Raw genomic sequence first — 24,560 nt, forward strand, 5'->3', positions numbered from 1 at the left:
TTTAATCAGGGGAAATTCTAAATTTTCAAATGAAATTTTTGGAAGGGTAGGAAAACTTTAAAAGGATAGAAGGATATTTAGAAGGATCGCTGTTAGAAAATTTTTATGACTTTTGAATATTTGGGAAATACGCTATGCTTTGTTCGTATATTTGTGAAAACTTTGAATTTCTGCAAAAATTTATTTTAAGTTTTGGATTAAGTTTCTGAATATTTGTCGATATAGGATATGGGGGAGATTTAGAGCTTTAGAATAAGTTTCCGAATATTTGGAAAATATATAATATACATATATACACAGATAGTATATATAATATAAATAACAATATATATAATATAGAATATATATATGTTATATAATATATTATGATATATTACACATTGTATATAACATAATATATATAAATATAATATAAATATATACACATATATATTTGGAATAAAGAATATTGCCTAATATTTGAAATTGAGGATATTTGAGAAAGCTATGGACCGTTTTAGAAATTTGTCCGAAGCTTCGGAACATGTAAAATATCAGATTGTCCCAAAAGTTTCTTTCATTTTATAAGGAGATAACAAATGCACAACATTTTTGTTTTACATTATTTCATTGGATTATGTACGATCATAAAAATAGAAATAGAACTGAATGGGTCATACATAATTTAATAAAATAATATAAAACAAAAGATGTTGTGCATCTATTATTTTCTTACAAAACGAAAGAGACTTTTGGAACAACCTAATATATAAAATATCCAAAGTACAGCGTTTTCTATAATACTTGGCAAGTAAAACAATTTTCCGCCAAAGTTCTACTCTTTCGATTATATCTTCAAAAAAAAAAAAAAGAAAAAAAAGAAAAGGAAGGAACTCGCATAAAAAATCACGCTCTCTGTATTAATTATGTAACATTCCCCTTAAATATGAAATAACAATGCTATTCTGTGCTTCTTCGACATATCGTAACAAGATATTCCGAACCTTTTTGCACGTCGATCAGGACCTTCTTATCGGAAAGTTATCCCCACGTGAGTCGTCGGTCGTTTTCGAAAATCGCCGCGTCGAATCCTCAGGATGGACCAGATAGATAGACCGGAAGTGTGTAGAACACGGTTTCTTCTTGTATGAACGTTTCACCTGCACGTTATGGGGCACCGGCGTGTCATCGTCAACGACGCGAACAATCGGGAACAAAACACACCAAACACACAACAGAAAGATAAAACCGCGGTCGCTGCTCCCGTTGCTTCGTCGCGAAACGCTCAATTCGAACTGATCGCCGCGCGCTTCGAAGCTCCTCGCACCAGCTGCCACTGTGCCGCGATCGTCCACTTTCGTTCGGTCTCGAAACCGCTCGACGCGACTCGCCCCACTTTGCGCGTTTCCACCGCGATTCTTCGCTTTCCTTCGTTCCGAGTTTTTCCAATTACGCTTTTCGTCTCGCTAATCCAGCCGCGTGAAGCGAAAAGGGCGTATCCGTAACTTTCCCTTGAGCCGAGCCGTAGCAGAAAAACACTTTGACTACCGAGTGTCTCTTAAATCTTTCGAACAATCGAATTTCACTAGCTTGTTCTTTGCCAGAAGAAACAAGAAAGGGATGTTATATAAACTATATGTAAGTCCGCAGGCGCTTTTAGCGACGAAGTTACATAAGAAACACGAAAACTAACCGTTTTTGGGTCAGCTCCTTATGCTTCCTTCTGCAAGTACCTCGTTTCGAATTTATGCTTCATATCTTCCCGGCAGATCGAGTTCCTCGCTATCCGAATTTCATGCTCATTCTGCTTCAAATCGCTGAATACATCGCGAATTCTGTGGACCGGTTCTCGTCACGAGTGAATTTTTGCGCGATACACTGTCTCGTTTACTGTTTCCCATAGATAAAAGTCTGACAGTGTGAGATCCGGCGATCTGCGGACCAAACGTGTTCCCTACGCGACCAATCCGTCTTCCATAACTACATTCTTCCTCTGTTGTAACTTTTTCATAAAGCGTCTGCAGTCCTATGATTGTACGACGCTTTGGTGATTATGGATACCCCCACCCGTCTCACTGATTTCAATAATTGTTCGATATGTCGTAGAGACCAACATTTTCGACAACTTTTTCCTTACATGTAACCGTTGATCGACTGTAGTTTCCTAGGTATTCGCAAAAAAACTATATATATATATATAATATACATATAGTATAGTAATAGTAGTATAGTATATATATATAGTTTTCTTATTATTATTATTATTAATATATATATACAGAAGAAAAAATATGTACACATATGATAACCAGTGCTACGTAATGTACTTTTACCTTTATCTCATACGGCACTCACGCGTTTCAACATCATCGAATAAGTTACCGTATACACTTATTACATTTAAAACCTCCAGGAAAATATATTTTCTGACCGCGTAAACCAAGATCACGCGTGAAAACTACCGTGTAGATTGTTATAATTTACGGCGTGAAAAAGGGACTCGTGTAAAAAAAGTGAATCGAGGGACGGGTGTATATATACCACTACAGCGAATTCTGCCTGTATCGTGCTTGTCCGTGACAGCGTAAGAGTCAGTGTAGGTTGCCGTGAGGATAAAATCACACTTAATCCAAACTTATGTAAACCATAAACAAAAGATAAGAATTAGGTTTGAGTTAGGTGTAACTTTATCCGACCGTGTGAGGCGAATACTAACCGTAAAGTAACCAATACTAACACATACGTGGTCACGGACAAGCAGAATACAGGAAGAATTCACTGTGTGGTACCGACAATATTTTGCTAATATTTCGGGAACAAACTACAAGCGGCACTTGTACGTATGAGAGAAAGTTGTTCAGAATCACGTGCTCCACAACGTATTCAAAGATGTATCGAGATGGGTGAGGTGGATGAGATATGGATAATTAACATTTTTTGGTAATTATTTGCAGAATGGCCCAACGATTTCCATGATTTTTGTATATGTTGTGGAAATCAACATTTTGGACAACTCTTTCTTGCACATATAATCTCTAGTTGGTCTTAGTTTCTTAGACATTTCTATGAAAATATTTTTAACATTTTTATTTTGATGACTATTTTGTTGCAGCCTTAGGTTTGGATTAGACTTATCCACGGGCATGTTTATGTTACACGCTCTGGCCGCCATGAGTTTTATCTCACGTTTCGATATTTAAACACAGACAGATGAGGAAGAAGAATGAAATTTTCCCGAGCTCTTCCAGAGAATTCAATAAACCAGCAACTTTCTTTCGTATCGTATCTACCTACACGCTGGCCGCGATGAGTTCGAAGAAGGTGAGAGACGATTTTTAGTCAGGTTTATCGCCATAGAAAATGTTGGCCGGATTGTACCCACTGTACTAACTTAAACCTAACTCAATACAGATCATCAAACTAGTTAACAATTCAATAACTTTCTATCTGATTTCAATCGATTTATGCCAAGTTTGACTTGCAAATTTTGATTTCCACTCAAATCAAACAGCTTGATGGTCAAACTGTCTATTCCGGACATTATACATCTATTATACATGACTAAAAATCTTCTTTCTCTGTCTCTCGCGCGTGCACTCTGTCAGTGTGTTTACAAACTGAAACGTGAGATTACAAACTCATCGTGGTCAGCGCATGTAACATAATCGTGCTTGCGATAAGTCGAACCAAAACATAAGCGACATTCGACGCACATCGAAGTAAAAATATCCAAATTGTTTTCATGGATATCTCGGAAACTGAAACCGAGAGTGGATTATATGTACAGGAAAAAGTTGTAGCAAATATTAATTTGTACGACGTGTCCAACTATCGTCGAGATCGGTAAGACCTCTTTGTAAATAATTATATATCATTTTCTTGCTTTTATTTATAAAATAAACTGGTGGTTTGATCGTATAAAACTGAAACATTTTATATATATATTACATAAGATTTTTTAGGTAAGAAAATCAAATAAAACGGAAGATATAGGTAACAGTTTATATTTTAAGACGTATTTATGTGAAATCGATGCCTGGTTGTTATTAGGATTATAGACCGGTGCGCGTTAAATGCAGTTTCGCATAATACAATTTTTATTGCTCGTAGCTGCGCTTATATTATTCGACAGACCTTTTCTTTCATTGTTCCAGACTTGCACGAATGATTAATTTTAGAATTCGAAAGGTCTTAGAACGGAGCTGCTATAATTTCTACGTTTACGAATCTCTTAAAAATAATTTACGTATCAAGCAATTACTTAAATGGAACAGGAAACGTCTTTAACCTTCCCTACATGCTAATTTTACGTTTCAGAAACCTTCGTGACGCTTTTTCTACATTTACGGTTCACGTAAGAAGATCGTACGAGTATTCTGATTATGCGTCAATGTCACGACAACGAAGCGTCACATTCTCATTAGAAGTCTTCCTAACATCGAACGTACCGATTTCTCGAAAATTTCTTCCTCTTTCATATACTTGATAATCAACATAATTAACAAATTAACAAATATGACAGAATTGAATGTGCGATATTGGCGCGGCAAATTCAAACTTTAAAACAGCGACGTATACACCAACCTCGTAAAAACATAGAAAATAAAAAAGTAAAATCTATCGGCCCACACGATACGAAGAAGTCCTTCTCCTTTTAGAGATTTTCTTCGTCCTCGCCTCTCTCCACTCTGTTCCTTTTATCGCGCGTTTGTTTGCAAGAGCCGACTGGCTTCGTAGAAACAAGGGAGGAAGTTGCAGGGTAAAAAATGCTGGGAAGGCGTGTCTATTCATCAGGCTGATTGCGTGAATGCGTTAGAAAGGGACCAATTCACGAATCTCACAGCGGACGAACGAATATAACGCGCAGCATCCACGCTAGACGGAAGTAATGAACGTTGCTGCGCTTATCTAGTTTGATACTTCCTTCCCAGCTTACACGCATTTACACGAGAGCGTAGGCAGACTTTCTATGGATGCGATCACGATCTCCGTCACGATTCGGTTCAACCGATCATGTTCGAAACATTTCAAGACCACGCCACGGAGTGAAAAACGCAACAAGACTGCGGATTTTCATCCAACTATGGGAAATTTTAAATGCGCAGCAAGGCGCGTAGTATGCAGAATCTTACGAAATATTTATTATATATATACAATAAAGTAAAATATATATATAATATAAAATATTTATTAAGAAATTTATTTCCTTCGCACGAATATTATAACAAATACTTTACATATATATAGTATGCAGTAGTAGTAGTATGCAGAATCGTATGAAGTATTTATTATATATATATTTTATATTATATATATATTTTACTTTATTATATATATATAATAAATATTTGATACGATTCTGCATACTATATATATGTAAAATGTTATAATATTCATGCGAATGAAATAAATTTCTTCAATTAGATTCCATTTGTTCATATGTTGTCCATTTGTTATAATAAAGTAAGAAATATATATATAATAAATATTTCGTACGATTCTGCATACTACTACTACTGCGTACTATATATATATGTAAAGTATTTGTTATAATATTCGTGCGAATGAAATAAATTTCTTCAATTAGATTCCATTTGTTCAACTAGGTTCGTGGGAATACCAATTTGCATAAAAATGCGCATTTTAGCGATAAGTCACATTTCCTATCGTTTGTAGAAGAGCAGTTTTTAAATTCGTTGTACAGTACGCGCGTCATATAACAAGGTAGTTAGAGGTTCTGAAAAAAGTTAATGCAAAAATGCTGAGTTCCAACAGTTAACAAAAGTACCTATATACATGTTGTCAACCATCTGCACATCAAAACTATACGGATTTTCGTTTGATTTTGAAACTAAACGATGTGTTTTTATCGCGTCTTTAAACCTCTAGAAAATATTAAGAACGTCGATTATACAAACGAATATTAATTAGGTTAAACCGACAAAACTAAAATTGTTATTAGTCGTTTCTTATAAAACACTGTGAAATTATCGAGTCTCTTTAAAAATAAATTTAAAATACTCCTTTTCGGATAAATGACAGAACTTTCCCGAGTAGTCTTCGTTCGCAACTTTCCTCGCCGTATAATCTTCACGTTATCATATTACGTTATCGTATCACGTTCCCATGCAATTCGTAATTGATTCGCTGAGAAGCCACACGCCGATTCGCACCGCAAATTCGAACTTCCGATTGTTCATCGTCTCGTCCCTATCGCAAATAAATTTCTAATAATAACATTTCTTTTCCAAGATGTTGTACGTATCACGAACGTTCATTACATTTCAGAAATTACCGATAAGCGCGCAGAAAACAGACACCATCTGTCTTGCTTTTGAGTTCAATTACGATATCCATCATAACGCGTATTACGACTGATTCGATCACGCGTTTCGCGAAATAATCTCAATGGAAATTTATGACGTAAAACTCTACTGTGCATCGTGTGGTAGAAATAAGTCACGTTTCGAAGAAACGACGAATCGCACGTTCCAAGTGCACACGTGAGATAATTACTTTTCACGACAATTATTAGAAATTGAATATTCCAGACTAACCTTTTGCTAGGGCGGATCAACGAGAAAAAGGTTTCATCGCGATCTCGGATTTCCTCGTTATCGGATGTATCGTTTCTACACGGACAGTTACTATTGATTTTATAGTTACAGATGACCTACAAGATACAGTCAGATATCTGGGCATGATTCTGGACAGAAGAATGACATGGAAACGGCACATCGTAGATAAATCCAAGTAACTGAAATCAAAGCTAAAAATATTCTACTGGCTAATTGGCAGACGCTACAACTTAAACATGCAGAGTAAAATAATGCTATATAAAGCCATATTAAAACCTGTTTGGATCTTTGGGATCCAAATATGGGGAACAGCGAGTAATTCCAACACAGAAATTCTCCAACGATTCCGATCAAAAACTCTAAGATCCTTAACCCCTTGGCCTACACGCTATCTGCCGATCGCGCGAGCCATAGTAAGAAAGAAGTTCGGGTGCCATTTATCTGTTCAGCCGTGTGCCCAAACTAGCGCAAAATGTACATTCTTATGACATGTATATTTAGAGGCTACAAAAGGAATTGTGAAATAATAAACAACGTTTGAGGACAAATAGAGTTTTTAAGACGTCTATGGTGTAATCACGATCAATTGATCAGTTAACAAAAACAATTTATTACTTCAAAGTGGGTAATGAATCATTAGCAATATGTAAATTACCACGAGTCAGGCTCGTGGGTTCCATTTATGGCACAAATCCCTTACCACGAGTCTCGCTCGTGGTTACAAGCCAAGGGATTAATAGACGCACCTTGGTATGTTACCAAGGAAACAATACATCACGACCTTAAGATATCCACAGTCAAAGAAGAAATATCCAAATTCAGTAACAGATATAATATAAGAGTTAACAACCACGAAAACCCATTAGTTACCCAATTACTTGACACGACGGATCAGATCCGCAGACTAAAAAGACAATACCCTTTAGATTTAAGCATTAGATTCAACTAAAATTAAACATACTATAAACTCCTATAATCCAAGTTACAGTACCACGCCAAAATAATTTACTTATAATTCTCAATGAGAATTGATTGTAAAAAGTCTACCAAATAAAAAAAAAAAGAAGAAACAGATGACCTACGATCGTGTCACACGCTCAAGAAGACCACCCGCTCAGAAACAGTAATAGGATAGACCAGACATCCTGCATGCCACAGCCATCAAAACAATAACCAAATAGTAACGGAATAGATGCCTCTGAGATACATTAGACGACAATCCCTCCACAGGAACTGAAACCTCAGTTTAAAAACCCTCCAAAATAAGCGCTCGCACCAGTCTCTCGTAACAATTTGAATCATTCTGTTGTAACACTTTTGTTGAGAATTTTGCATCTTAACAGCCGAAATAATAGTACAGGAACGCTAAATTTACACTTTGAATTTATATTAGAATAATCATATATTTCTTTGGTAAGCGATTTCAAAGATATTCATCGACACACATTTGCACGCGCTCGGCACTTTCTTCCATACCCGACCATTAACCGACTGAACAGTTTACATTCGTTTGTTTTCGAGACGCCGCGCACACACATACTTCCACACACTGATATTCGCATACAAGTATTACTACTACGCATCTAATCTAGTCTAGCACATAAAATTATACATATCTCAACAACTTTGAACCGTCACTCTGTTGGATTTGCATAATGAATTCTATTCCCATATACAAAGTTCAATATCTTAACGTTATTCGTGAAAAGTGCGAACTGCAACGCGAGGAGATCACCGGCGATATATCATTTTCGTAATTTCTTGTGTCTCCTACGTGACAATCGACTCGATCGAGCCAGTAAAGCTCCATTTTCTACGAAGCTTTTTGAAAACTTTCAGTTGAGTCTAAGTTAAGTTTAAACGAAGTTTTTATTAACAAAAAGAATAATGTTATAAGAATAATGTAATAAGAATAATATTATAACATAATAATGTTAAAAGAATAATGTTAAGAATAATGTTCATTTTAATAATTTTCTATCCTTAAATATCGTTCGTCTAAATTACTAAAAGAAATTGACAAATCATAAATACAAACACACCACATATATATACAATACACATGCAAAGTGGGAAAAGAAACTAATTGTAGGAGAATGTGTGCGATAATATCACGGTATTTTGTATCTTTTGTAGAAGATTTTTGGACAGTGTTGAAAGATAAGCCGGTGGAACGAAGCACGAAACGAAGCTCGCGAGAAGATCGAGTAACTAATACGTTCCAATTTACGTAACGAAACGTTCAGACCGGAGAAATTACACCTGAATAGCATGTGACACGCAACAAACGAATGCTGGACAAGTTTCATTAACGTCCATTAAGATCATTTCGCCGGCGAGATGCGAGTTTCGCGTTACAGAGTAAGAGGAGAGATTAATGCCCTTCTAATACGAATTTCTGTCTCTATAATTAGCCAGGATAGCAATTTACGATTTAGAGATAAGGAAGAACGAAGCAGGAAGCCATCCAACTCTTCTGACCGGAGAAAATGCTCTATCCGGCTATTTAGCGGACGAACAAAGGCCACGTTGTTACTTATAGCTGTATACTAGGCTCCATACTATGTGCAATGATCGCGTATTATACGATCGAATGAGAATGGAATGGTAGATGATTTTTGTTGATTTTTTAATTTTCTTTCTTTTGCTTTCTCAATTCGTGCCACCCCTGTCAGCTACAAGGAAGCAGCGAGTTAATGTGCTTACGTAGTTGAGTTGGAAAACTTATTAGACACAGAGACATAAATCTACGAAGTTGGAAGAGTTCAGGAAAATAAAAAGGATATACGTATGTAGGATTTATTTATTCAGAAATATTAGAAATTAAAGTTCCCAATGATTTTTATCCTAAATGATAAATTTATTGATAGATGCATCTATTTACAATGGATCAAACAGGAAACGATGGCTATTGAACCAATTACAGTAATGTGCTATAACTAAGACAACTAAATAGATAATTCACAAGTCACAACTAATAGTTTACAATTCATAACAACTTGCCAACTTAACTCTCAAGTCCTCACAACTCGACTCTTGGTTAACGACCGCCGATTAATTCGTCTTTCTCCCTTGAGCATCCCTTCGCCTTTTCTCATACCCCCACCACGTACGCCTTCTTCCGCGTATTCGACTGAAAAACCGACGACGCATTGGCCCATTCTAGTTTCCCGACCCTTTTGACCTGTCGACGCTTAGGCTTTCTCGTAACAGTTCATCTGATATTTCATAGACAGTCTGTCCATGATACCACACGTATATACATTTAACGCAGAAAATCAAAGAAAGACAGAGGAGTTGATAACATAAGACAGATCGAGAATCGGAATCGAATTTCATACCGAAAACAGAACTGGCAAAATAGATAAAATTAGTTGATAACCAAAATCGAAGTAAATTACATAATATCAAGTCAAAGCTGATAGTATAAAATAAATTGGTAATCAAAATCAAATTAATTTAAAGCCAAAGTCGAAGAGAGAAAGAGAAGTTGGTGATGTAAAACTGATTGAGAGTGAAATTAGAATTTAATACCAAAACCAAAGTAATTTAAAACCAAGTGAAAGCTGGTAGTATAAAATAAGTTGATGACCAAAGTCAAATTAATATAAAACCAAAATCGAAGAAAGAAAGAGAAATTGCTAATAGAAAATTGACTGATAACCGTACGTGGTTTTAAAATTGCGAAACACAAAATATGTGACTTATGATATTTTTCTCCTGTTTCTCATTCTTTTAAACAATCATCAAACCGTACTTCGCCAAGCTCTAATTCTCACAATTTACGAATTTTCTATGTTAATCCGACACGTCCCCGTTCTCAAGATTACTGTAATACGACCGACAATCGTTTAAGTAGAATAAACAGCTTCTATGGGGAACAATATAAAGACCTTCGGGCCTCATAATGACGATAATCGCGCCACAAAATCAACACCAACTTCCATTATATTTCTTCAACGTGTCATTTCCGACAGTTTATCCAATTATTACATTCAAAACGCACGAATATTATTTTTAGACACCGTGTAGAACCGAATACCTTCGAGAAAGAAAATGATTTATGAAGGAGAGTCAGACGATGATAATACAGCTTCCGCGAGGCTGACAGGTGTCGATGATCGTATCGAGAACAAGAATCGATGTTTCTGCGCGTTCTCTACCTGTTCAGACACCTGCACTACTTCTAGCAGGAGATCATCGAGGAGAGAGAAGAAATCGGAGAATCAGAGGAGCTTTGCCCGATGATTTATAAATTCCACGACAGAGACGAAGAATGCAACTTTCGTTTAGATCGATCGAGGGTGAAAGAAATAGATAATCTCGTGTTTCTTTAATGCAAACGTCGAAACGTTACGACAAAGTAATCTTTGTAAATACTTAAAAAAAGTAACAGTGTTAGGCGTTATTGGTATACTGCGGATTTTGATGTATTTATGAGAAATTGAAAAGAAATTTAAAGCTGTAAGAACGCACCGAATGCACGTGATATAGAAAAATAATAAAGATGATAAAAATATCGTTGGTAAGTGAAAGGACAATTTTCTATTTAGATTCGAGTTCTTTGATCGTATTTATAAAAATACGAATAATAAATAAATGCGCGCAATCTAGTTATTACGTTGTTTCAGACTGAAAATACTCGATAAATGTGACCATGAAGTTCCGAAATTGTCCTTGCTCTACCTAAGTACATACTTCAAATTGTGCAAGGGTAATTTACTTTCATTCCTACTTGTCTTCGTTTGAGTTACACTAATTCCGACAGAAATGCACGTCCGCTGATTGCAATCTGGATGATAACATACTAAAAATGCCGACTATCTGACGTAATAATCCGTGTTTTGCTAGAACCAGCTTTGTGTTGCATGAGACCGTGCAAGTAAAGCATTATGAAATCGATTAGAAATCTAGGTGTCAACAGCACCCATGACTGTCATATGCGAAAAATAGGGACGAGTACGACTTTCTCTAGATACGATGTTTTTTTTTGTTCTTTTTCAAATCACATCAATTCTTAACTGTCTGCCACTTTCTCGAGCCAAATCTTTTCACAAGATTTTACTTTTCGTAGTAAATTTACGAAACTTAATATAAAATAAATATATAGTAAGCTATAATATGTAAAGGAAGTTTGCAATACCAGCTAATTAACTTATATCGTTTGCTATATAATTCACAATTGTGATGCAATTAGTAGTTATATATCAAATAATAATGATTACCTGAGTCTCACCACGTGGAGGTGGCTGCACATACAGACTCGTCCTGAAGATACAGAAAATTTCAATTAAATCCTGAACTGATGGTATAAATTTAATATCGACAGCTAAAAGCAAACAAAGAAATATGGAATATGGAATGTTTTCTGTGCAAGAATTTTTAAAACGAACGATGACCCCGAATCAATTTTAATTTACGCGCAGCAAATTCAAACGTTTATAAAATTACTGTTTTATTAATTAATCGAAAATATTGTAGACAAGAAAATTGTAACTCTAGTAACGAACGGCTACTGTTTACACACTAAAATAACGAAATAAAATCTTGATATATATTTCAAATGAATTAATATTCTATAAATGTTATATTTTACATTTTTTCATTTAATAAAAAAATTTTTGTATCGTATAATGCAAACATATTCGTATTTCATCCCTCAGTTTTTTACAAATGTAATATACATGAAATTACAAAATGAAACCATTTAAAAATCAGTTTAAATAATACAATATCAACTTACAAGTATTCATCAGTATTAAACTGATACATTGCAGTATTTCCACTGTAAAACGCCTAAAGGGATGCTGGAAAAGAAATAAGATCGAAAAGCCAGAAGGGCAATCCACTCGATACAACACCGAACAAACCGTGAGTGGAACATTTTTCTATTTCGCAACGCTAATTTACTAAATCCGTAATCATCAAATAAAAACGTTTCAAAATAAACCGCGAAGAGTGCTTTATTACATTTGCAATTATATTTAATTTGATCTTGACAAAAAAAAAAAAAAATAGAAAAAAATGAAAAATTCGCGAAAGCACACACCACAGTAAGGTGTTCATTATTTACGCAACGCTAATAAACACTAATCTGTGCACTCATATTTCAACATACGCAACGCTAATACCGAGATGTCCAAGTGCAGCCACGTTCGAAGCTGCTGATGCACGATCACCTCTGTGCAACTGTCTTAGCTGCTTCAGGTGATCCAGGAACGAGAATAGGCTTCCACAATTCCAGTGGAAGATTTTGGGCATTTTATAGACGCAACGCTACATACAAGAACGCGATCATTCGTCAACGCAACGCTAATGGAAAAAATTATGAAAGCAATTCCGACAAAATACATCGCAACGCTAATTCTTAAAAAGGATTTAATGTAAGTTATTATTAATAGATTGAATAAAAGCTACTTCAATTATAATCGATAATCGCAAACCGTGGTGCTACGAAATTAATCCAAAATTAACATCGTTTTAATTTAACTTTAAATAGAACAAAACGCGAGCAACTCTAATTTTACGCTTTAATAAGTTCTAGCAATTCACGATCGAAAATACCGAAAACAATCGCGACATTTTATAATTCGTAACACTAAAGCAAACGCGATAATTTTTTCATCGCAACTCTAGTTCAAACCGTAATTAATCGTTCGCAACGCTAATGCAATTAACGCGACTAGCCCAAACGACGAAGGGCCGACATATACGTCGGCAGCAAACAAATTACAACTGATACTACTACAAATACTAAAGACGAGCACAGTGACAAAATAGTAACAAGAATGACTTCCCATGCTCTGTATCCGGACGACCCAGAGGATGGGCAGCCATTGGTAGTTGCCCTCTTGAGTGGCAGTTTGCCGGGCCTCTTCGGCTCATAGCCTCTTCTTTCTTCGGGCGCGATGCCCGCTGAAACTTACATCTAGGCTCGAGACTTTCTAAATCGCAAACCAAAAAATAACTTATAAAGGTGAAATAAAAATATAAATCGCGGAAGCTGGCCCAAAAGCATATGGATGAACAACGATCACAGCGATCGTTGTCCGTTCGCATGTGCGTGCTCGAGCAATACGCAAACGCTCGTTTCGAAACCTACTCGCGACCAAGATCGCGACCACGATCGCGAAATTCGAAAAATCGATCAACTATGCCAGAGACGTGGCATTCTCCCCCGTGCCAGGCATCGCCATCGACTTTTCAAATTACGTTTCCTGAAATAGATTGGACACGCGAGAATGAGCCTACCCGACCAGAGAGAGACAGATCACACCAACGCACTCACTCCACGATTCTCACACATAACACTCGGGCGCAAGAACCTACACTAGAGAGGACGTCCCGGGACACCTCCGACACCCGAGCTTGACACACAACTTGCACACTCTAATGTACGTACCATTTTGCTGAAATCGACTGACGAAAGTTAGCGACCATTACTAACAACACAATAAAAGTAAGTGCTAACTGTAATTCGTATAAATATTCATAATTCAAAGAAATGATAGGTGGTACGAAATTTGGTACCAGTTATTATAACTCAATGATAAGATTAATAACACTACTGTCTTTAATTTGCTATATTTAAAAGCGAATCTGTTTCTTATCATTATCATCTTTAAATTTATAACGAACGGAATAATAGCTAAAACGACGCAATTCCACAGCCTAACCACACGCACAATGTGGAAAGTACGTCGTTCACGATACACTAACGCATCGTCAGCCGCTTAGAAATTGTTATAAATTTGTCGATCGTACCCGTTGCCTTTCTCTCACCCAAGTAGCACCTGGGCACGTGAGTGAGGTCCTGGCAACGAACACGGAAGGGGTTAAACCTGAAAATCCTAACTAAAAAAGATATTTATGCATCTATTTTGTATTTAACGGGCTAATCGTCCTTCATTTTGCAATTTCAAATTTTATCTCAAATTATTATCACTGTATACTCTACTTTATTAATTTAATGAATTACCAGAATTCTAATATTGAATGTGTTTATAAAAAGCAATACAACAATTATTCGCTCAAATAATTGACTCTAAACTCTAACAAATTATTGAAACTTTAATATCGAAAGAAAAAATAAACGGAATAAGAAATTTATTTAATAATTGAATCAAGATAAGATACTAATTCCAACAACCTCAGGCGATCCCTTCGTCGAAGCACAATTTTAAAAGTATGAAAGCAGTACAGAAAGCTTGTTGCTTCGATTCCGAGATCTGCCTGTCGCGAAATTTCTTCTTGCGCATAAAATTCAAGACATTTTTGTACGGAACGACTAAGCTTTGATATCTTTGTATTTTTTAAATTAATACTCAAATACAAATATAAAAAGTAAACAATTAATAAAAATAATTTCCACTTTTGATGCAACAAAGTCGGAGGATATCCGACTTCTCCACGAAATATTCAATTGTCATCCCAACACTTATCATTTATTCAAATATTCACATCTCATTTATATACGTATATTTGTACGGTTATTTGACTTCTGCAAATATACATTTTTAGTATATTCTGATTTTAAAAGTAATTATAGTGAACATATCTTCAATCGCAAATATGCAAATTAATTCTTAATATTATATCGTTTGTATCAATTAAAACCATTATATTAATACTATTAATATAAAAACAAATAATATAATACAAAAACGCGATGTGCAAGAAGACCTATCCTCAACTAATAAACAAAACATGGAAAAAGGAAATGTTACTACTCACGAGTATAATAAATACCCGCGGTCACTGTGCTCGCAAAAAATTCTACGTAATACAACCAATCACCCGTGCCGATTCGGACCTTTCGTCCTACGACATGATTGAGAAACTGGAGGAACAAAATACATGCGACTCACCACAGATGCGAAGAACTGTCATCGATGTTGATCGTGATAGCCCAGAAAATCATTATCAATGACGTCATCGAACAGAAACCATCGAAACTCACGGCACAAGGGCAGGTTACAAACAATCTGTAATAAAATATTCAATATCACAATTTTTTTTTACGTTGTTTGTCGATATAAAATAAAGATAAAAATTGGTATTCTAATAATCGAAAAGTTACACTTCATTCGATAATAATTGAAGCAACACGTATGCACAAATATTTAACTACATAATTGGGATATAATATTCAAAGCTTTCATACACTTAATAAGTTATTTGTACATTGTTGTATAGCAATTGTGTAGCAAAGATTAGCATTGGTTCAATAAAAAAAAGAAAATAAACATGTACATACGTCTGCCTTTGTTATAATAACTCAATCATTACCAAATCTGCATAAGAAGTCAAGCAATTGATTATTAATCATCTGCAGCGTCGTTTTTGTATCGATTTGAATTAACGATTATGAATCTCCCATAGCCTCAGTGCTGTAAGCCGTTAGTCTTACATCAGCGAATAATCTATACAAAGGAAAATCAACAATTTCAAGTAAATGTACAAAAAAACCAATAACTTATAATATTTGAACAAATTATAGCAAAATAAATCAATAATAGAATTCAAATTATGCTTCAGAGGCCCCAAATATGAAGTATCGATGACTCTAATCGTCGAATGTGCGATCAACGATAAAAGTACAAAGAAATTTCGGAAAGTTACTTAATTTTACTAAAAATGATGATTGATAAGTGAATAAATAAAAACGTACTATTTAGATGATGCTGATAGAAGCGTAAAAATGATGATAAAATCGAAATGAAGGTACTAATAATGACGTTGTAACGCGACGCACGCTGGCTCCACGAATTTCAATACTAATCCTAAATTACCAATCGTGGAGACTCTGCAATAGCTTCCGCCAATAGGAGCGCTCGGTTTGAGTTTGCAATATTTTCTGCCAATAGGAACGGACTTTCTTTTATATGAGCGCGCGACAATTCAATCTAATCAAATGGTCAAATTAATTAAATTGTTAAATAAATAACATATTTAAGATAATGTTCATTACCAATTGCGAATAAAATTATGCTCTTAACGGAAAATTTTCGTGTATTATACGAATACCTATCTATTATTAAATAAAATACGGTATAATTATATATATATATATAATTAAAACATACAATAATTAAAACATATCAACAAATAGAAGAAAAAAATAAGAAAAATTATTCATGCTTTATGAATATATCTATTTAATAGAAATGTTATTATTATTAAAAATTATTAATAATTAATAACTTAGAATAGTTGTTGAGAATTGACAGCAAAATCATAATAAAAAAAGAAATTTCTTTAATCGAAAATAATTCTTTGTTATTGTTTACTTTGCTATTAATTAATGTATAAATTCAAAAATTGTACATATGTAATATTAGAGAAAAAATGAAAGTGTCTACGCCCGTAGTATTAGTTGTTTCACAAAATATAACTACATAATTGGCATATAATATTCAAAGATGCTTACATTCTTGGCTTTTGAAGCACCACTATGTTTCCAGGAAGCAGGAAGAAGGAAAAGGAGTGAAGAATCTTTAACAAAATATGACAGTTGATTAAATTGATGAATAGAAGACATATTTAAGAAAATATCCATTAACAATTATAAATAAAATTATGATCTAATGGGAAATTTATGTTATGCAAGTATACCTGTTTATCATTAAATAGAATCTGGTATTAGTAAAAGTATCATTATAGTATTTCATTTAATTATTCATACTATTATTAATAAATATATTTCAGTAATTCAAATATATTAAAAAATAAAAAAAAAGTGAAGAAGTTGTTGTATTTTCTGTTTCATAGATGTTTCTGTTAAATTTTAATTTAATCTAGTCAAATAAAATTGATTAATTACATAATACATAGAAAAGGTAATTACATATGGAAGCATTCTTTAGCATAAAATAACTACAATCGTACTTTGGAGAGTTCATATATTTATAATCATATTATATTTATTTATAACCATATTTTCGAGAAGGAAAGTTTTAATAATCATATATCAACAGACTGCTGGAAAAATAACATAATTAATTAAAGAATACTATTCAAAAAATCAGTTTAGAATAAAAAATTTGAAGAGTAATGATTAATTACTCAATTATTTAACAATAAAATATCTCTTTTCTTTTAAAAATTAGTTAATAATCTTTAATAGATAAAATATTGTTTATGTGTACTGCATACTATCAAAAAAGGATTAAAGCCTTATTTTGAGCTAATATAAAGGTAATAAGATGCCATGTCTATTCTATACCTCGTCTATGGTAGAAATCTAATTTCACAGTGATGTAACTGTGTCGATTATTATCCGTCGTGATGATCGTCGTGCTTGATCTTGTAGCCTTGGCAAGATCATTGCCACCATAACGATGGCGCGAAAAGCAATCGGTGATTATGCGCGCCTCTATTGCGGAATGCTCTGCATTTAATTGTATATAATGGCGCTCTACTTGTACGAACGTGTCACCACAGAGGGCTTGATTTGATTAATAAAATGATCGTTCAAGGATCATCTTATTAGCATAGCATACGACCTTGTATCTTTCGCCATCTTACTGGCACTTTTTATTATTGTATGTGATCTTATCGCGTTTTTCTTCGTGTTTAATTTTCGTTCCATTATACTGTTCGATTACCATGCATGAATCCTTGAAAATTTAGTTCAGTGACTCTGTCTCCACAGCCGAGTACGCGAGACTCCTTATGCAACTATAGTTTCCGTGTCCTTGCGTCAATCCAGATTTTAATTAAGAAATCGGGAATCTTTTTGTTTCGCAATCTATCCTCAACAATAATTCATCATCATTATTGCAAAAATACTAGTAGAACAAGCAATGGAAAGTGAAGCTTTCCATAACTCTACTGTGTTTTTATAATATTCTTGTGCCTGCTGCGCCAGTTTTTTACAGACCTATTACCCTATTATCCTAGACCTCGATAAAGCTATAATAAATATTGTCTATTTCGACTTAGCTAATTAAAATAGTCAATTCCAACCTTTTGTACTCGGAAACATCTTGATGCATACATTTTGTATGGTGTGCTAAACGACAACGAGGAAACGGATGTTGACGTCACTTTGTAGCTCTAGGAGGAGCTGGGCACACGTGTGACGTACGTCTACCGTAAATATATTCTGCTTAAGGCTGATGGCTAGATTGTCCGTAGTTGATGTCTCGAGCTCTCATATCATGTCAGTTTGCTCGAGTTATCCGCGTAGCTCGTCTCGTGGAACCATAATCAACTTCGTCTACGTCGTCTGCCGACTGATTATCAATTCAGTGCCTCCGCCTAGACATCCCCACCCTCTGTAGGTAGATGTTCGATAGCCAGAAATGGCAAAAAAAGTGGATCAGTGCTATGAAATACACTGGTGAAGTATTCAGTTATCCGAATATCAAGTATCCGAGTTGTTAAACTAACTGATATTACTTATTATCTGTTTTCTTAGTTGACGAACCTCCAAGCTTCTCCGTGAAAACATTAATCTTGTTCTTCTGTAAAATATCTGATAGAAATAAGTACTGATAAGGATCTTAAAGTCGTCTAACATCTTTGCTTTTTTTTATAACATATAATAAAATAAACTTTATAAATAAGTACATAATAAAAAATATTAAAATATCGAAAGTATTGGAAGATGAAAGTAAAGCTCATCTTCTTTATATCATATATTTCACGTTTGCGTGAGATTTCATTACAGATTATTAAAATTAATTTGAAAGCATCAATAAAATGTTTCCAGAATAAGCAAGACAAGATTCAGACGTACACCTGAAATCGGAAATAGATACACCAGCGCCTGCGCTCCCAGCTCACCTATTTTCACTCTTTTAACCGAGAATCCGCGTTTGACAAAGATTTACCTAACGAATGTTCATGCAAACACTCTATCCTAAAATAATTACTTTGTTCTTGCAATATATTTGTATAAAATTAGAATGAACGTTAAAAGTAATTAATGATATTTAATTAAAATTAAATTTTCTAAATATCAAATTCAAATATTGATCGTCATATCAAAAACTTTTTTTACATGTCTTTTCTCCTCCAACTATTTATACAAATAATATAATTAAATATATTGAATAATTAAATTAAGAAAAGAAGTTAAAGTATAGAGACAAAAAGAGATTCCAAGAGCTGTACGTGAAATTGTTAGTTATTTGTTCTTTCTTCTAACATAGATTTTTATATTTTTCTGAGTCCAGTTTGATGAACCGTTGAATATCGCGCATTCCCATCGTTGAAGCAAACCTCTTTGCAGCTCTCTCGACCGCGGATCGAAATGGATTTAAAACAGAGACCAGGCCAATCGAGCCGCACACATTGCACGCACGCGCGCTTCGATAACCTACTGTCGCAAGGAGCGCGGCTTACCTGTCGTAGTCGCAGAAAAATGTTTTAGTAAGGTTGTAGCTTCGCTCGATCTTCGTTGTGAGTGATCTCTTTAAACTTTAATTCCTGAAGTAAAATGACTCAGATGTAAAAAGTGAAGATTGTTGTCACGAAATGTCATCGAAACTCATTGATCCACGCTTGACGTATGATAATTCGATATTGTTATTATCATTGTAAAAACGCAAATTTGTAAATATGTATGAAAATTTGGTGATAATAATTGAAGAAGGGTAAATGTTCCGCGCGAAAGAGAGATTTTCCTTGAATTATTTTCGTGATAAAGGAGCTTCTGGGAAAGGGGTCGTTCATCGACTCTTTCAACTCCTTTTTTCATAATCGAATCGTCCAAACAATGCAGATAACGAGCCTGAAAGTATATAAAATTAAAGTGTAAAGAGATTCGCGAGGAAAAAGAGAGGCGCCTGCGCTCGATACTAACCTGCTGCGATTTAACGTGAGTACGGAGGTACTCGATATACTTTCCACATCTGCTAGGAAGTTCTTACTAAATGTACAAACCTGTGAAATACTAAAATGATATTATAATCGTAAACAAATTCAACGAGAACCGTCAATATTACATCTACATTCAGTCCGTTAACTAACCGTAAACGAGGAACGATAATTAATTTAATATAAAAGCTCAACACCTTCAACGGCGATAAATCACGAAAATAAACAAATAATTAATAATAAAATAAAACTAGTTTAAGGATAATGTCAGAGAGTAGGCCAGCATCTGCATCCACCGAAGTATTCTGGTTGGAGCCAGTGTCGAGGAGGGACGTGAGAAATTCGCTTGACGACGTAGTTCACGGGATTCTCATCCCTTTGAGTTCTCCAAAAGCTATCAGGGTAGAATTATGCAGCAGGATCGTTGAGAAGAGAGGATGCAGCTTGGAGAAGTGTCGTTGAACCGGATTTACTCTGGTTGTTCGATTTGGTGTTACCGTCAGCTACGTCCTCGACGTCGAGGTCGTGAGATTCAGGAACGTCCTGGCTGGGTCCAGGATCGGCCGCAGGATGTTGGCGGAAATGGTCCGACTTTCGTACCAGCATCGAGCGTTCTATTGCTATGTCATTCTCAGCGTATGGATCTTTCTCCTCGTTGCTGGTAACTGAAGAAACCTGACATGTTTTTCCTCGACTTCTATTTTTTTTCTTTCTATTTTCAGCATATATCCTAATTGTTCCATGCATTCGATATTTATTTTTGTAAGAAGTTTCATTTTTATTTATTATTGTATTTGTTTCTTTTCCTCTTTTAAGTATATAATAAATAATGCTTCTTTAGAAAGCACGTTGATATCAATACATTATTTTATCGTAGCGTAAGCGTTCGTAAATAAACACACGTAACAATGCGATTAACTAGCACATACGCGATTTCACATTATCGGCTTTGTTGGCCTATTGTGAGCCGTATACGTAAACACGGTTAAAGAACCCTTTGCCATCTGATCTCTTTCTTGTTACTTCTTTTTATAGCAAGCGGATTGAATGTCATCCTATCGTTTATATAAATGTTCATGTATATGGATTCCAAGCTAATGCAATTGTTTAAAATAAAACTGTTTTGTTAAATTATGTAGGTATGTACAAGTACATCGGAATAGATGAAAAGAGCTCAGTGCAAGCCAGAGTTCTAGATAATGACATCTCCATCAGGGAATTTCCCAGGAATTTGAAAACTGATATGAGAACCAAAAAGATATTTCAATTTTGTAATCCTCCAAGTGATATTACAGCAGAAACAGAAGGTATAGCAAACAAAATATTTTGCAATTATTAAGTAATCACTAATTAATAAACCAATGGAAGAATCATGTGATTTTTCCCTATTTAGGAAAGTTAGATGGGAATTTGACATTGGGAGGGATTTTAGTATTTGTTCGGCATGGAGACAGGGGTCCTTTGGCACACATTCGAAATATAAGCATAGTAAATTGCGGTGGAGATTTTAATTCCATACCTGAATTAGAAAGTTTATACCAGAACTATGTGAACTTCTTGCAAAATGTCTCCAGCTACTCTAGAACTGCTTGGGCACAATTCTTGGGTCCTTTCCATGGTTTTCCTATGCTGCCCAGCAACTCTAAAGATTGCAGAATTGGTCAATTGACTACACTTGGCATTGGACAATTGTTAAAAACTGGAATCATACTTAGAAACGCTTATTATCACAAATTGAATCTGGGAAATGGTTCTATATCCAGCAAAGACATTGTTGTGTATAGCACTAGGTATCGAAGAACAGTCCAAAGTGCAGTTGCTTTACTCTATGCTCTACTGGAAACAGACGGTTTCCAAAATCTAGCCAAAATCACTATGCAAGAAAGTCAAAGCTATGCTTTTTGTAACACAGACTGTGCGTGTCCCGCTGCTGAAAAGTTCTTCAAACAACACCTAAAAGTAATTAAATTTTAGCCTCTATTATGAAGGTACCATTGAGTCTCCTTAACACAATGTTTCTTGTTACAGGAAATGTCTGATCATTTGAAATCCCATCCAGCGGTGGCTGAGCTTATACGACAGACTTCCAATGCAGTCTTCGAGATCCCTGATCAAGCCCAAATGACAGATCCAAATACTTTGAAGGATGCATTGTTAACATACATCTGCCATGGTGCTTCATTGCCCTGCATAGATTTTAACACTCAGAAGGTTTGTGTAAAGACTGAACACGTAACAGGTTTGTTCACTTATACAGAATGGGAGTCTAAACAAGTGGCAAAGAGCAGCAGCCGTAGAAAATATGGATTGCTAAGAGCTTATGGACTACTTCGAAATATCGTTTCCTACATGCTACGAATTATCTCCGAGGCCAAACCCAAAATAGTTTTATACTCTGGCCATGACAAAACACTGGAATACCTCGCAACCGCTCTTGGAATCTTTTCTGACAAGTTGACTATGCCACATTATGCTTCCCGCTTCGTAATCGAGGTTTATCGGATAAATCCGAAGAACGAAAACCATGTAGCCAGTGATTTCTACTTCCGAGTAGTGATTAATGGAAAAGATTTCACCCAAAAAATTCCGTTCTGTAGAAATGCAAATTTCTACAGTGTCAGTTACATCGAGCGCAATGAAGTGGAAAAAACGCGGCGAGATTCAAAATTGTGCCCGATTGAGACGATCATCAGACAACTTCACGACGATTATTTCGGACCATTCAATGCAACTAACTTCAAGGATGCGTGTACCAATCATAAGCACGGATAATTAAAAGATCGGTTCTAAAATTTCCAGATAAAAATTTTTGATCAAAGGCTATAATTTGTTTAACACGTTGATTGTCACATCAATGACACACGTTTTACCAAATATTTTAGAATGCTTAAAATAACATAAATTTCATGGAAAAGATTTTCAACAACGTAAATAACTTAGATAATATTACCAGTAAAATCCGGAATTTTACACAAATTCATATTTTTAAACTCATATAAAAAATTCATATATGAATATAATTACAACAATAAATACGAATATAAATATGAATATAATTACAACAATAAATAAAATACAGACTCGGTAAAAAGTTGCTTTACCTCTGCATTATACTTTGGATATTTCATATATTTTTTCATATCATGTATATTCTGCGCAATTTTCCACTTTCAAATTTTCTATAGATGCATAAAAATCAGCACTCTAATTATCTGAATAAAGTGCACAAATACGATGTAATATTTTGTAAAAACTAATGTTATGGTGTAGTACATTTCGGATAAAATATATAAAATTCGCGTGGCAATCAACGTGTTGACATTTTAGCGAGAAATCAAAGAAATGAAAAACAATCAGGAACTGAAAATCGAACATTCTACAAGCTCCTTATACTTAAACCGGAAGCGAGACGCAACGCAATGTATATTTGAATCTTCATACGAATAAGTAATAAGTCCTAACGTTTGAATATTTTATGACGAAAGTATTAAAAATTTATGAAAACGAATTGCAACATACACCCATCGAATTTCTTTTATCGTTAAGAAATCGATGCTTTATTACGGGAATATTAAAGTATAAAATATGAAAAAAATGATAGTAAAATTTGCACTGTTTAGATACTATGTCTTCGAACGAATAAGAAAAAGGAAGCCTTACATTCTTAGATTACGTCTTACAAAATCGATTGTAGCTTTAAATATACATATATATACATATAAAGCTAGATGATCGCCATATATTTTATCACACATCTTACTGTACATATGTAAATAACTTTTGTCAAGCAGAAATTGTGTTTAGTGTTTTCAATGTTGTTGAGGAAATTATAGAATCCTATGTAATTCCCCGTCTTTGCCATTGTTAATTAGTATCATTTCCTCGTTAACGTAAAATTAGTTCTCGTTAAATTTACAATGGACCAGAATCCTCGTATAAGAACGATCATACTTAAAGTGCTGTTAAAATCACTTATCTATTCACCAAAAAATTCCACAGGTCGAGACTAGCATCGCAAAGCTGTACAAAATGATATTTATCCAAAAAAGATATACGAGGCAATGAAATGTAAAATGAAATTATAGATAGATACTTTCTTTTGTTAAAATACATACTTATATCGTAAACTACTATAAACGGATGATTCATTAATCTATTCCTATCAACAAATCACGATCT

At 34.6% G+C, this 24,560-nt stretch overlaps 2 protein-coding genes across 5 annotated transcripts in view; one reads left to right on the top strand and one right to left on the bottom strand.

The window, feature by feature from the left end:
- Positions 1-15,441, bottom strand: part of Ptr (patched domain-containing protein) — a 55,322-nt gene extending 39,881 nt beyond the window's left edge. Inside the window, exons 1-2 of one of the 4 annotated variants that reach the window (XR_011801943.1) lie at positions 15,425-15,441; positions 11,783-11,825 (exon numbers count right to left, since the gene is read on the bottom strand). Coding sequence is in view for 1 of the 4 variants with exons in the window: in XM_072018695.1 (XP_071874796.1) it covers positions 11,783-11,825; positions 12,301-12,329 (72 nt within the window). In the remaining 3 variants the exon portion in view is untranslated. Of the gene's footprint in view, positions 1-983; positions 1,319-11,782; positions 11,826-12,300; positions 12,477-15,424 lie in introns of those variants that run through there. The other 3 variants (XM_072018695.1, XM_072018698.1, XM_072018696.1) reach the window with 3 other exon arrangements.
- Positions 15,442-19,129: 3,688 nt separating this feature from the next.
- LOC139995326 (2-phosphoxylose phosphatase 1) lies at positions 19,130-24,511 on the top strand. Its single transcript, XM_072018703.1, has 5 exons — positions 19,130-20,382; positions 20,636-21,042; positions 21,521-21,688; positions 21,775-22,340; positions 22,410-24,511. The coding sequence occupies exons 2-5, from the start codon at positions 20,952-20,954 to the stop codon at positions 23,151-23,153; spliced, it is 1,569 nt and encodes a 522-aa protein (XP_071874804.1). The 5' UTR covers positions 19,130-20,382; positions 20,636-20,951; the 3' UTR covers positions 23,154-24,511.
- Positions 24,512-24,560: the final 49 nt, after the last annotated feature.

Source organism: Bombus fervidus, chromosome 15, assembly GCF_041682495.2.
Source record: "Bombus fervidus isolate BK054 chromosome 15, iyBomFerv1, whole genome shotgun sequence".
Classification (NCBI taxonomy): domain Eukaryota; kingdom Metazoa; phylum Arthropoda; class Insecta; order Hymenoptera; family Apidae; genus Bombus; species Bombus fervidus.

Coding starts and splice junctions, on each gene's coding strand:
- LOC139995326 (XM_072018703.1), top strand. CDS start 20,952: ATGTTGGCGGAAATGGTCCGACTTTCGTACCAGCATCGAGCGTTCTAT. Junction 21,689..21,774: donor TATTACAGCAGAAACAGAAG/GTATAGCAAACA, acceptor TTCCCTATTTAG/GAAAGTTAGATGGGAATTTG. Junction 22,341..22,409: donor TCTTCAAACAACACCTAAAA/GTAATTAAATTT, acceptor TTCTTGTTACAG/GAAATGTCTGATCATTTGAA.